At 43.6% G+C, this 11882-nt stretch overlaps 1 protein-coding gene across 3 annotated transcripts in view; it reads left to right on the plus strand.

Moving 5' to 3' along the window:
• LOC137242990 (uncharacterized) overlaps nt 1-11628 on the plus strand; it is a 217055-nt gene extending 205427 nt beyond the window's left edge. For all 3 annotated transcript variants that reach the window (XM_067770205.1, XM_067770204.1, XM_067770203.1), the window contains exon 4: nt 11404-11628. In XM_067770205.1, the coding sequence (XP_067626306.1) occupies nt 11404-11565 (162 nt within the window). In that variant the 3' untranslated portion in view covers nt 11566-11628. The remainder of the gene's footprint in view (nt 1-11403) is intronic.
• Nucleotides 11629-11882: the final 254 nt, after the last annotated feature.

Raw genomic sequence — 11882 nt, forward strand, 5'->3', positions numbered from 1 at the left:
TCGTCGATAACATATTGTAACGAATTTTCTGCAAATCCTCTTATTTGCCCTTTTGCTAGGTTCGTATCGCTAAACTGTTGAATAAATAACTCCAATATTGAATAATGGAAAAAATGGCCTTTATTAAAATACTTCACAATAACACTCAAACTGAGCTACGAATAGCTTAATAACCAAACTGATAGCTTAAAGGAAACTGACTTTCAAAATAATACTGCTATTGCTCGCTAGATATCGTCTTAGTCGTAACTGCTTGACAACTCAAATCAAACTGAATTACAGCGCCTCTACATCTGTCGCATTTTATACTCTTTGGTTTCCTCGTTAGCATTTTCTAGAATCTACTAGCATTGTCCATGAGCTCTCAAACTTCTCAACTATAACTAAAATTGCACAATTTTATAGTTTTTCTCATTGCATACTTATAGGAGTATCTCAGATATATGCATGTGTTAGTGCATTGACTCTCCGCTGCTCGTATACGTACATGGTACATATATGTAGACGCAGTTATTATTTCGGTTATGTAGATACATAATGATTGAATTATTGATGTGCATTCACGTCACTGCTTAGCATCGGCTTAGAGACGGCAGCACTCCTTAGTTTTGCTAATATTCGTGACACTGCCCTCCACCTAAGTCTCATCGTCCCGATTAGACAAATTTCTCGATTTAACCGCTGCTAGCCTCTCCAAATGAACCATTTTCATTTTGGTTCGTGGTTTGCCAATGGTTTGTATGCGGTACACTACATCGTTGATTCGTTTTACAACTTTGTATCGGCCTTCCCAGTTACACTGCAATTTCGGGGACAAACCTTTTTTTCGTTGTGGGTTGTATAGCAGCACCAAATCTCCTTCCTGAAACCCTTCCGAATTAATTGCTTTATCGTACTTCGCTTTCATCTTGTCACTCATAATCTTTGCTCGTTGCCTTACCAGATCGTGTATCTCTCTCAGCTCTTCTTCCAAGACACCAGTAGATTTCTTGACATTCCTCTCCGCATCGGCATCTATCCCATACTTCAAATCAGCTGGCAGTCGAAAGTCATTGCCAAAAATTACCTTTGCGGTAGTTTGTCCCGTTGTGTCATGTACTGTCGATCGGTAGGCCATCAAGAATAATGATATGTGTGTATCCCAGTCCTTATGGTACTTGTCTACTACTTTCCTTAAATGCTCCTCCAATGTTCTATTGAAGCGTTCCACCATACCATCGGACTGAGGATGCAATGCAGTTGTCCGTGTTTTTCGAATGCCCAACTTCTTGCACATTTCTTGGAACACAGCTACCTTGGTCAGAATGTAACTCCATTGGTACACCATACCTTGCAACCCATTCGTTTTTAACCACTTCTGGTACTGTTTCTGCTTCTTGGTTTGGGATTGGGTATACCTCTGGCCATTTACTGAAATAATCCATAACCACCAGTACGTATTTGTTTCCGCGGTTGCTAGTAGGAAATGGACCTGCGACATCCATGGCGATCCTTTCAAATGGTGCACCTGAAATATACTGCTTCATCTGGCCATGACTTCGGGTTTTGGGCCCTTTCGCTCTGTTGCATACCTCGCAGTTGGCAATCCACTCGGTGACCGACTGACGGCAACCAACCCAATAGAATATCTGCTTAATTTTCTCGAGTGTCTTCGTGATTCCAAGATGACCTCCACTTGGACCATTGTGCAGCTCGCTGAGCACGTCAGGAATCCTCTTCCTGGTAACAACTATCAGTTTCTTCTTGAATTGACCATCCTCACTCTCCCATACTCGATGCAAGCAACCGGATATCAATTCTAAACTGTTCCACTGTGCCCAATATGACTTCGCAATGGGACTCTCTGCTGACATCTCCTCTCTGCTTGGTCTTTCGTTTCGTTCGAGCCCTTGCATAACATGTGACAGATCTGTATCTTCCAGCTGACACTTTCTTAGTTGTTCCTTGTCCCATTCATCCGTACACGTTAGAGTCATTAGCCGGACATCTATAATGTCTTCTTTAGCCTCGGCCTTTGAGCAGTGCTTGCATTCCAGACTACATGATCTTCGTGACATTGCATCAGCATTTCCATGGGTACTACCTTTTCGATGCTCAATGGAAAAGTCATAGCTTTGTAGTCGCTCGATCCACCGCGCCAATTGTCCTTCCGGATTACGGAACTGCAGAAGCCTGCGTGATCTGTGCTGACACGGAATCGCTGTCCGTAGAGGTATTTGTGAAAATGTTTAATGCACTCTACTAATGCCAACAGCTCTCTCCGTGTAACGCAATAGTTCCTCTCTGGTTTTCCAATTGAACGGCTGTAATATGCAACTACCTTCTCTTGCCCATCGACCAGTTGTGATAAAACGCCTCCTATAGCATATCCGCTCGCATCTGTATCTAGAATAAACGTTGCTCCTGGAATCGGGTATGCCAACATTGGGGTAGTGCACAACCGCTCTTTCAATGTTTGGAAAGCTACTTCTTGCTCCTTCTTCCATTCAAAAGCTTTATTTTTTCTTGTTAGCTCGTGGAGACTATGGGCTACGCTGGCAAAATTTGGTACAAATCGGCGGTAATATGTGCACAGCCCAAGGAAACTTCTCAACTCATGCAGATTCTGTGGTCTTGGCCAATCCTTTACTGCCTAGAGGCAGTACAGACACCTTCTGTCGTTACCTTGTGGTCCAAATAATTTACGTCCTTTTTAAACAGCGTACACTTTTTGGGACTTAACTTCAGACCAGCGCCAGCTATTCTCTGGAAAACTTCCTCCAAGTTCTTAAGATGTTCATCAAAACTCTTGCCCAATACGATGATGTCGTCCAGGTACACCAAGAATGTTTTCCAATGTAGTCCTTTCAGTACCTGGTCCATGAGTCTCTCAAAAGTAGCTGGTGTATTACAAAGTCCAAAAGGCATCACTGTAAATTGCCAAAGACCATCACCGACACTGAAGACTGTTTTTTCTTTATCTTCCTCCTTCACCTTCACTTGCCAGTAGCCGCTTTTCAAGTCCAGCGTGGAAAACCATTTCGTACCAGATAGCGAGTCCAGAGTGTCGTCAATTCTTGGCAATGGGTAGCTATCCTTTTTCGTTACGTCATTCAACTTCCGGTAGTCCACGCAAAACCTCATTTTTCCATCCTTCTTTTTTACAAGTACTACCGATGAGCTCCATGGACTAGCTGATGGTTCGCTGACGCTGCTGTCGCTCATTTCTTGAATGATTTGACTCACAACTTCCCGCTCCGCCAGTGGAACACTACGTGGAGCTTGACGGATCGGCCTCGCATCTCCAGTGTCAATTTGATGTTTCACAACGTTGGTGCGGCCTGGTTTAGAATCATCGTGGTCAAATATGTTCGCGTACTTTAGGAGCAGTTGTTTTGCCTTACTCTGATATGCTTCCTCTAGCCCCTGCGTCCATGCCGTGATGTCATTTGAGAGATCAGTATTACTAGCTGAAACGTGTTCCTGGAGCTGTTCACAGTTAATAACTACTTCAGCCTCTTGCATCTTCCCAAAATAGCTCCTTTAGTCAGTTTGAGTGGTGACTTGAACTCATTGACTACTCTTACCGGAATACGTCCATCTTGTTTTGTCATAGCCACGGTTTTTGCTACAAGTATGTTTAGTGCTGATTTGTTTGCTGCTTCGACAACCCACAATTTGTTTGTCCCACAATCTCCATCAACCTTTGCCCAGATGACTGCTTCGGATTTTGGTGGTATTTGCTGACTCTCTTCCACCAGCACTCGTTTACTGCTGTAGCCTCTCCCGTAGCCGAAATTAAGTGGTACATCCATGTTTTTATATCGCATCGTCTTGCTTTGCATGTCGATCTTGATGCCCTGGTCGATTAAGAAGTCCACTCCAATTATGATTTCATCAACAATTTCTGCCACTATAAAATTGTGTACTACCGTGACGTTCCCAATTGCGACTGCACATTTTACTTCTTCAATTACCTGAGTGTCCTCTCCCGTGGCTGTACGTAATCTTACTCCAAGCAATGGTCCTATATTTTTGTTGACTAAATCCGCTCGAATGATGGAATGAGATGCACCCGTATCTACAGTCAGTAAACGTTCCTTTCCGTCCACATGTCCTCCAACAGTAAGATTGCTCGATCTTCTTCCAATCTGCGAGATAGAGATTATGGGGCATTCAATTGCGGGAGCCAGCTGTCGCCCCTTGCGGCTGACTCGATTTAGTTTAACGATTGAGTGGTCTTGGAGATTTGCTCATCACCTTCTGCTCTGCGTTTACGACCACCCACATTGTTGGAGCTATTGGGACCGCTGCTGCAAATCGTGCAATATGACCTCGGTTGCCGCACTTGAAACATTTAATAACTCCGGAATTTTTCTGTTGTGATCCCTTCAGTGCTTCCAAAATTGTGTCTACCCAATCTAGTCTTTCCACTTCCACACGATGAGCTTTGTATGCTGGTTTACTCAATAGTGAGGCCGTTTCCTGAGTCAATGCATGTGATACCGTTTCAGCAAATGTCAGCTTTGGGTTTGCGTATGTAGCTCGCTTCGTTTCCACGTCCCGTATGCCATTTATGAAACTCTGGATTTTTACCCTTTCAGTGTATTCCACGGGTGCATTCGCATTTGCAAGATGAGCCAAACTTTCAATATCTGAAGCAAACTCCTGCAATGTCTCATTTGCTTTTTGGTAGTGGTTGTGCAACTCAATTTGGAATATCTGTTTCCTATGCTCGCTTCCATAACGTCGTTCTACAGCAGCCTGATGCTTCATAATTGTTCCGTTCTCCTTTGGGAATTGTTCAATGCCACGAACAGTGCAGCAACTTTATCTTCCGCATTCCAGTTGTTCACTGCTGCGGTCTTCTCAAACTGTAGCTTAACGACCTGGAAAGGAACAGAACCGTCAAAGGATGGTGTTTTTACCTTTGGATTGCTTGCTGAAACAGCTGGGCGGTTTAATTGCAACTCTTGTATACGACCTCTCAAAGCATCCACCTCGGCTTCGATTTTTTCCTCAAACTGCGTTATTTTCTCGTCCATACGTGCTTCGAGTTTTGATGATATACGCGCCTCTTGCGCTTCGAGTTGTACTGTTATGCGTGCCTCTTGTTCTTTCAGTTGTGTCTCCATCTTTGATGTAATCTGTGTTGACATTTCTGCCATACGCGTTTCTTGTGCTTCAATCTTCGATGTAATCTGTGTCGACATTTCTGACATAGGCGTTTCTTGTGCTTCAATCTTCGATGTTATGCGTGTCTCCTGCGATTCCAATTGTGATGACATGTTGGTAGATATTTGTGATGACATTTCGGACATTTGTGCCGATATTGCAGCCAATATCATGTTCAGGTCTCTGTTCGCCATTTTCTGCGGTGTTTCTTCCATTTTTGTTATTTCCTCGCCATCGAGATGAAAGTCATACTCTTCCACATCAATTCCTTCTGCTTCCATTGCCTCTCGTAGCCGTGCCTGAAGTTCAAGTTTAACGTCGCTTGTATTCAATCCACGGCTCTCCAACTCCTTCTTTAGTTGCTGGATCTTCAATTCACTGAAATTTGCCATGTCCTTGTTGTCCTCTGGAATTTATTCAACAATTCCTCTTCTGACACCAATTGTAACGAATTTTCTGCAAATCCTCTTATTTGCCCTTTTGCTAGGTTCGTATCGCTAAACTGTTGAATAAATAACTCCAATATTGAATAATGGAAAAAATGGCCTTTATTAAAATACTTCACAATAACACTCAAACTGTGCAACGAATAGCTTAATAACCAAACTGATAGCTTAAAGGAAACTGACTTTCAAAATAATACTGCTATTGCTCGCTAGATATCGTCTTAGTCGTAACTGCTTGACAACTCAAATCAAACTGAATTACAGCGCCTCTACATCTGTCGCCTTTTATACTCTTTGGTTTCCTCGTTCGCATTTTCTAGAATCTACTAGCATTGTCCATGAGCTCTCAAACTTCTCAGCTATAATTAAAATTGCACAATTTTATAGTTTTTCTCATTGCATACTTATAGGAGTATCTCAGATACATATATGCATGTGTTAGTGCATTGACTCTCCGCTGCTCGTATACGTACATGGTACATATATGTAGACGCAGTTATTGTTTTGTTTATGTAGATACATAATGATTGAATTATTGATGTGCATTCACGTCACTGCTTAGCATCGGCTTAGAGACGGCAGCACTCCTTAGTTTTGCTAATATTCGTGACAATATCTTTAGCAAACCGATTATTCATTGGTAAGAAATGGATAACAAGCCTAAAACACGTCGATATCAAACCGAAAAGTTATCGATTATAAATCGCTAATTCTTCAATACCAAATTCATAACATGTCGCCCTAAGTTTTAGCTAGATGTTTCCTTTATTTAACTGGATCATGGGTTTAAATCCCGGCCAAAGCAATATCTAAACATAGAAACAAGTTTTTTCAATTAGAAAAAAAGATTTCCTAGGCAGGGACGCTTCGGCAGTGGTTTAGCGAGCACTCCGAGTGTATACCCGCCTTGCAGATATCGGTCAGAGTAGGCATAAAAGATGTAGTTCCCATCCGGCCAACTCGTTGGGAACGTTAAAAGGAACGACGCAAATTGGAAGAGGAGGCAATTCGCGCCAAGTACTTATTTTGTTTTACTTCGTCAATATATACATTGATAGTCGGGCGGCAATCAAGGCAATCATTTCAAACAGCACTTCATCAAGAAGTGTTCTGGAATACAAAGAAGCGTTGGATAGACTTCACTCAGACAGGACCATACATCTGTACTCGGTTCTCGGTTATAAATGAATAGAAGGTAACGAGAAGGCCAATGGCGCTTCCCAAGGCAGTCGGTTCTATGTACCGGAGCGACTCGGGATTTTTTCCGACCAAGGGCTGTCATTTCAGTGTAACCCCATTTAATTTGTTGCGTCCCTCCCACAAATTATCATCCTCCCAGCAGTTCCTTGCAGCGGGGCTGCTCCATATTCTCTTGCTCCGGGAAGGTATCGAATCCAATCCTGGTCCGTCTCCTGACCCCGGTCCTGAGAAATGATTTTGCTGCGTCTGCCGGAAAAGAATCTTTTTAGGACGGTCATAGTCTTGTCAGTGTGTCTCGTGCAAGGGATGGTTGCATCGGACAGGTAGTTCTGGGCTAAATCCCAAAACCCCACGTCCACGTAACTTTTATAATTCTTTTGTGGCTCCTTGCTGTTTACGCCCAAGGGCGTCCCATAGTCTACGCCTTAGCGCCCCTCGCCTACCTTCCAGCAGCCCCGCTGCTCAGCAAGCCACAACAAGTACCCACTGCTGCTCGCGCCCCCGGCACCACCAACTCACACGGCCGCTCCCACTCATACCTACAACCTCCTTCTTCCCCCTCTTTTCCGGCAGCAATCGTGTAGGTCAGGGAAACAGGCTCTTAGTCCCTACCTGCTTTTGCACCGTTTGCCAGCACAGAATATACATGTTTGCGACATCCGCCCAATGCAGCTCCTGCCTTGGACGGTGCCACTTTCCTAGATGTTCTCGTCTCCGGGACGGCAACACCCCGACGGTTGTTGCCAGGCCGCAAACCCAAACATACCGGGTACCCCAATGCTTACCCAAGGACGTCCAGTCCCAGAGCCACAACAACAGTTGCTTCCTAGCCTTTCACAACCCAGGCGTAGTCACCCGTCACTTACTCCCAGAGTGACGATGTCTCCCCACTTGCATTTCAGAATTCTGCAGTTAAACTGTAATGGATTAACTGGGAAGATCGCGGAGATAGTCGATTTCATGAAGCGGCACAACATCCGCATTGCTGCGATTCAAGATACTAAACTCACAGCAAGATCTGCTCTGCAGACTTGTTCTGGGTATAATGTCCACAGAAAAGATCGCGAGAGTGGAAATGGAGGTGGCCTCGCGTTTATCATACACCACTCTGTGCAATATCATTTATTTGATCCCGACATGGGCCGCAGGGACAGTATCTTAGAACGTCAAGGCTTATCTGTCCGGTCAGGCGATGCAAACCTAGAAATCATCAACATCTACATCCCTCTTGCTACCTGCTGCCCCAGTGGATACCGCCCTAATATCAGCGCCTTACTCATTGGCAATAATCGCATTATCTTAGACGATTTCAATGCCCATCTCGATCTATGGCATTCAAACTTACAGGCAGACAGTAGGGGTGAGATGTTGGCTGATCAAATAGAAGAAACCACGTTCTGCACAATAAACGGAGACGCCCCTACGCGTATGATAGGAAGCTGTCACAGTAAACTGCGTCAACTGGCAGCCGATGGTAACATTGGCATCCGACCACCTGCCAATACTTTTTTCGCTCGAGCGTACCGCCGACTTCATCGTCACAGAAAAACGCACTTTCATAAACTTTAAAAAGGGAAAGTGGGATAAATACAAATCCTTTACAGACAACTGCTTTGCTGCCCTCCCTATCCCGACTAATGCTTACCCATGGGAGCGTGCTTTCCGCAAAGTCATTGACGGAATAGCCATGCCGATGCTTAAAAGCCTAGGGAAAGAGGGTTTCAAATATTTAGCACATGTCTTCAACCTGTCTCTTTCACCTTTGTCATTCCCGAAAAATGGAAAATGGCCAAGGTGGTCCCGCTACTAAAGCCTGGGAAACCAGCTAACGTAGGAGAGTCGTATCGCCCGATATCTCTCCTATCGCCTGTAGCTAAGACGCTTGAAGCCATTTTACTGCCCCATTTCAAGCAAATTTCCCGCTAGCCTCCCATCAGCATGGCTTTAGAAAACTACACAGCACTACCACCGCGCTAAATGCCATTAGCACCCAGATAAATTGCGGTTTAAATCAAAACTCCCACCATAGAACAGTACTCGTTGCGCTAGACCTATCAAAAGCTTTTGATACGGTCGACCATAGCATGTTGCTGCAAGACCTGGGAGGGTCTAACCTTCCACCATGTCTTAAAAGGTAGACCGCAAATTATCTGGGGGTCGGCAGGCATCGGCGCAATTTACAATCAAAACATCAAAACCAAGAAGAATTAAACAAGGGGTGCCACAGGGTGTTGTCCTATCCCCACTTTTGTTTAACTTCTACATATCAAAGCTACCTTCGCCACCAAAAGGAGTTACTATCGTTTCCTACGTCGATGACTGCACAATAATGGCCACAGGCCCAGGCCATATCGATGAGTTTGTAACAAAATAAACAGCTATCTCCCTGATCTCTCCAGTTTTTTCGCCTCGCGGAACCTGGCATTATCACCGACTAAATCCTCTGCGACCTTATTTACAACATAGACGTCCCAAATGTCGACCATTTTGAACATCCCCGTCGATGGCACTACGCTACCTCAAATCTCTTGCTGGCAGTACTTGGGGAAAATACAAAGAAACGCTCATTACCAATTACAAAGCAATTGGCCAGCCGATTGCATGCGTCGCGTCCCCTATATGGTCGCCAAGCTTAAAAACTACCCACTGGAAGAAGCTACAGGCCCGCCAAAATACTGCTCTCAGACCCTCCCCGGGCTATCTTCTTATGTCCCCAAAACACCATCTACATAATGAGGAGAGAATACTCTCCCTCGGGGAGAGAAACGTGATGCTAACCAAACAGTTCCTGTTGAATACCCAGAAACCTGGGCATCCCAACAGACATCTTATTGATGAGCCAACACCGCTTAAGGAGTCATCTCAGTAAGCATTATGAGAAATTACGACACCTGAGAACTCAGCCGTATGAAGCAAAAAAACACAAGCAGGTCCTCAGTGAACTCCACAAACAGGCGTCGGACCTTTATGCCAGGAATTGCCCGGTGAATCCAGTTCTCAAAGAACAGTACCCAAAACTTGCGGAAAAGGAACGCACTCTCCCCAGGGAAACGCTAGTCACTCTAGCTCAACTTCGATCTGGATATTGTAACAGGTTAAACTCTTACCTATCCAGAATCAACGCCGACATACAAAATGTGTCCCCACATGACACCAACCATCTCTTTAATTGTAGTGTGGAACCAACGCCTCTAACACCCTTCACATTATGGTCCACCCCTGTTGAAACAGCTAGTTTCCTTGGACTCCCATTAGAGGATATTGATGACAATTTGTGATCGGTCGCACCTATTGGATGGGGCGAAGCACTGCAACAACAAACACAACAACAGAAGGCCAATGGGTTGGCAAAGAAGGATGCAGTACTCGCTGGATAGATGGTGCTTGTCCCAATCCGTTTTTGAGTAATCGAAATGAGACAGGAGTTGCATACTATCTATCAAGCAGGAACGGCGTGTACAGTGACTTGCTGCTGGAAAATTGCGAAGATCATGTACAAATCCTACGACGTTAGACTCACCAAGTTTCGCATATCTTCAAATAGGGAAGACTTATGCCTCACGATGGGCATGCTAACTGGACACTGCCTTCTGCCGTCACATGATTGTAGGATAGACGTCGTCAGCAACAACTGAAGTGCGAGCTGCGGGAAGAAATGGTTCAACACCTTCTGTGTTCGTGTCCCTAGCGCGGTTAAAGCTCCAGCTACTCGGGATGGCAGAGTTGCCACATTTCGAACTAATTCACTTTTATAATAAAAAATGTAAGGCGCGATAACCTTCGGAGAGATTTTAGGCCGAGCTTCTCTTCCAATTTGCATCGTGCTCCTCTTGATTTTCCCTACAAATTGGCCGGACGGGACCTACATGTTTTATGCCGACTCCGAACGGCATCTGCAAGGCAGATGAATTTTCACTGAGAGCTCTTCATGGCAGAAATACACTCGGAGCGTTTGCCAAACACTGCCGAGGGGCGACCCCGCTTAGAAAAATTTTGTTCTAATTGAAAAACCTTATTTCTAAAATTTTGATGTTGCTTTGCCCGGGGTGTGAACCCAGGGCATACGGTGTGGTAGGCGGAGCACGCTACCATCACACAACCACTTTTAGTTAACGGCAAAAAAGTTAGATAACTCCTTTTTGGTTATCATGCCGTGCAGGGCTTATCAATTCAGACTTCCTTTTGGCCATCGCCATAGACAAATAAATTATAAACAACAATGCGCATCAGTTTATTTGACTTGCTTGACACCAACTTATCGTTAACTCGCACAGGGTTCTTTCATACTTGTCGGTTTCGTGGTTGTACACAAATTTCAGTACGAAGTTAGGTAATCCTGCAATCGACTTTTGAGTATCTTGAAACAACTCATGATATTTTCCTTGTATCAAAACCACCTTCTTTAAAACAAAAAGTAGAGTAAGTAAATTAATTTGAGCATTTCCTTTAGACTTCAATACTAAGCTTAAATTCAAAGTTAGTTTTTTTTTTTAATTTGTCTAAGGAGAGTTATGTATGCATATCTACATATTTATATACAACATTTAGAAAATCAATATTTTATTTATCTTTCCAATTTAATTTTATTTTTTTAATGTCTTAGCATACTACTTATAAACTTGAACAGTTCGACGTGTCATGGGAACCGCCACAGTCTTTACCAAATGTTACTTTTGCAGTTCAAGTAAAAGGATATACGAAAGGGCATCTATTGTGGGAAATCGTTGTTAACGGTTTTACAAAAAATTTTTTAAAAATCAAATAAAGTATGTATATAACATTGAGATAGCTTATATAACAATATCTGTAATTTAGTGAGCATGATGCTGCAGACATACGTACATATATCTATCGTATCTATCAATTTTGAAATAAAAATAATAAAACAAAATTAGTAAATAATAATTGAAGGGTAATCGCGAAAAATGTTGTAAGCGCCATTTTCAGCAAGCAATGACTTCTCGTAGATAGCCTTTATTATTTGCCTCTTTCTTGTTTAATATCGCAGATAAGGTTCTATGTCAGTGCGGCTTCAGACCTAGTAAGTCTACTATCAACGATGGCCCAGATCATGGAGAAGAC

The sequence above is a fragment of the Eurosta solidaginis genome, chromosome 1 (genome assembly GCF_040869045.1).
Source record: "Eurosta solidaginis isolate ZX-2024a chromosome 1, ASM4086904v1, whole genome shotgun sequence".
Taxonomy (NCBI): Eukaryota; Metazoa; Arthropoda; class Insecta; order Diptera; family Tephritidae; genus Eurosta; species Eurosta solidaginis.